The sequence below is a fragment of the Rhea americana genome, unplaced genomic scaffold, assembly GCF_003343005.1.
Source record: "Rhea americana isolate MKP2758 unplaced genomic scaffold, rheAme1 scaffold_551, whole genome shotgun sequence".
Lineage (NCBI taxonomy): Eukaryota > Metazoa > Chordata > Aves > Rheiformes > Rheidae > Rhea > Rhea americana.
Window position 1 is genome coordinate 28,035 of NW_028186703.1, and position 2,345 is coordinate 30,379.

Below are 2,345 nucleotides of genomic sequence, written 5' to 3' on the forward strand. Positions count from 1 at the left end.
GATCTGCCTCTCCAGGCGCTGCCGGCGCTCCTCCAGCTGCTCGATGGGGCTCTCCTCCGGGAACTCGTACGGAGCCGTCCGCATCTCGCTCTCCGCCAGCGAGCGGCAGAAGAGCTCCTGCGCGGGGCAGGGCACACGTGTGATGAGCTGTGCCCGGTCTCAGCCTGCAGGCGCGGGGATGGGGGGAGGGAGGGGGCCCCACCTCGGCGATCTCCTTGTACTTGCCGTCCATGGAGGTGCGCAGGTCCACGGGGAAGTGCTTGAGGCAGTGGGGGGGCCCCGGCAGGGAGCGGGCCGACTGCAGGGGCCGCGAGGGCGGCCCGGCGCGCGCCTCTGCGGGAAACGAGTCCTTTAGGGACCGGGGGGGGGCAGCTTCGTTAGCTAACGAGGGGCTGGGGGGGGGCCTTGGTACCGCCCCGGGGTGCTCAGCTGGAGGTAGCGGCAGGGTGGGGGGGCTCAGGACACTGGGGTCCCCCTCAGCCCAAATTCCCTCCCACAGCTGGGTGTCCCCCCACCAAAAAAAAAAAGTCTGTCCTTCCTGCTCCATCCCTCTGTCCGTCCCATCCGCCCCCCCCCCCAATCCATGCATCCGACCCGGCCCTCCTGCCCCCCCACCTGCACTTGAGTTGTGCCCCCTCCATCCAGCCGGGGCAGGGACCCCCAAATTGGCGGGGGGGGGGGCAATGCACCATGCAGCGCCCAGCAAGCTGGGGAGGGGAGAAAAGAGGGACATATCCCCCCCCCAGAAAAAAAACAAATGCTCCCCTCAGGCCCCCAGCACATCGCCCCCCCCCCACCCGAAATGCCGAGCCGAGGGGATGCCGGCGGGCGGCTGAGTGCTGCCGGCTCCTACCTGCGCCCGAGGGGGGGGGGGGGGACGGGACGGGGACACGCCTGGGCCCCGGCGGTGGCGGGGGGGGGGGACAACAGTGCCGGGGTGCAGGGCTCCCCCCCGGGCGGCCGCCCGCCCGCCCGCCTCCCGCCGCAGCGCCCAGCGCAGCCCGGACCGCACGGAGGCTGCGCCGGGGGAGCCGAGCGGAGGCAGGGAGGGAGGAGGGAGACCCCGGGCGAGGGGGGGGACGGGACACGCGGGGCCCTCGGCACCCGCTGCGGGGCTGCGGGCGCCCCGGCGTCACGGCACGGACCGCAGTTTGGGGGGGGCACACTGGGGGGGGGCTGCTTTTCCCCTGCCACTGTTCTCTCCCTCCCCCCCCCACCAAGGCAAGAAGGGGGGATTTGCCCCCCCGGGAGGGGACCCAGGTGTCCTGGGGCTTGTCCCCCCAGCCCCCCAATTGCCACCNNCCACACACACACCCCTCGCCGGCGCGGGTGGCCGCGGGGTGACGGGGGGCGCCCGGCCCTGCCACAGCGGCGGACCGTCACCGGGGCTGCCGAAACGCCCGGCAAGCACCAGGCCACGGCGCCCGCTCGCTCGGGCACGGGGAAACTGAGGCACGAGCCGGCTGTGCCGGCCCACGGCGGGCACAGGACCCCCCCCCACCCCTGCCCAGCACCCGCTGCTGCGAGCGCGGCACCCAGGCCCCGGGGGGCTGCACGCCGGCGGCGGGCGCTGCGGGCGCCAGCGGGTGCTGCGGGTGCCGGTGCCCCCCGCGCTCCGGGCCACCGGCASCGGCTGGTTAAGGCGCCGCCGTGGCAATTCCCGGGCTGGCGCGTGGGACGGCCGGGAAGTAGCGGCCTGCACCCGGGGCGCCCTGTGCCACCCCGCGTCACCCGTGCCACATGGGCACCCYGTGCCACYCRGGGCACGCTGGGCGCCCCGTGCCACCTGTGCCACATGGGTACCCCGTGCCACCCAGGACATGCCGGGCGCCCTGTGCCACCCTGTGCCACCCTGCACCACCCGTGCCACATGGGCACCCCGTGCCACCCGGGGCATGCTGGGCGCCCCGTGCCACCCCACGTCACCCGTGCCACATGGGCACCCCATGCCACCTGGGGTGTGCCGGGCACCCCGTGCCACCCTGTGCCACCGTGACGTGCTGGCAGCTCTGGCACCCAGGGCAGGTATGGTGCCCTGTGCCACCACCCCCCCGCCATGCAGGCCCGCGTGGTGCCCACTGCCACCCGTGACATGCTGTCACGTCGTGCCACCCGCAACATACCAGCCCTCCCCCCTCCCCCGGCGCCACCCAGGGCCCGCGTGGCACCCAGTGCCACCTGTGACAGGCTGTCACCCTGTGCCACCCACGGCGCGCTGTCGCCCGGTGCCACGTGTGATGCGCTGTCAGCCGGTGCCACCCACGGGGCGCCGGCAGCCTTCGGCCCCACCCGGGCACGCGTGGCGCCCCGTGCCCCGGGCTGCCCCGCCCGCAGCGCCCGCGGCC

At 75.0% G+C, this 2,345-nt stretch overlaps 1 protein-coding gene across 1 annotated transcript in view; it reads right to left on the bottom strand.

Annotated features, from left to right (window-relative positions):
* AMPD2 (adenosine monophosphate deaminase 2) overlaps positions 1 to 2,345 on the bottom strand; it is a 10,825-nt gene that overhangs the window by 5,898 nt on the left and 2,582 nt on the right. Inside the window, exons 2-3 of the mRNA XM_085318773.1 lie at positions 203 to 429; positions 7 to 117 (exon numbers count right to left, since the gene is read on the bottom strand). Of these exons, the coding sequence (XP_085174899.1) occupies positions 7 to 117; positions 203 to 429 (338 nt within the window). The remainder of the gene's footprint in view (positions 1 to 6; positions 118 to 202; positions 430 to 2,345) is intronic.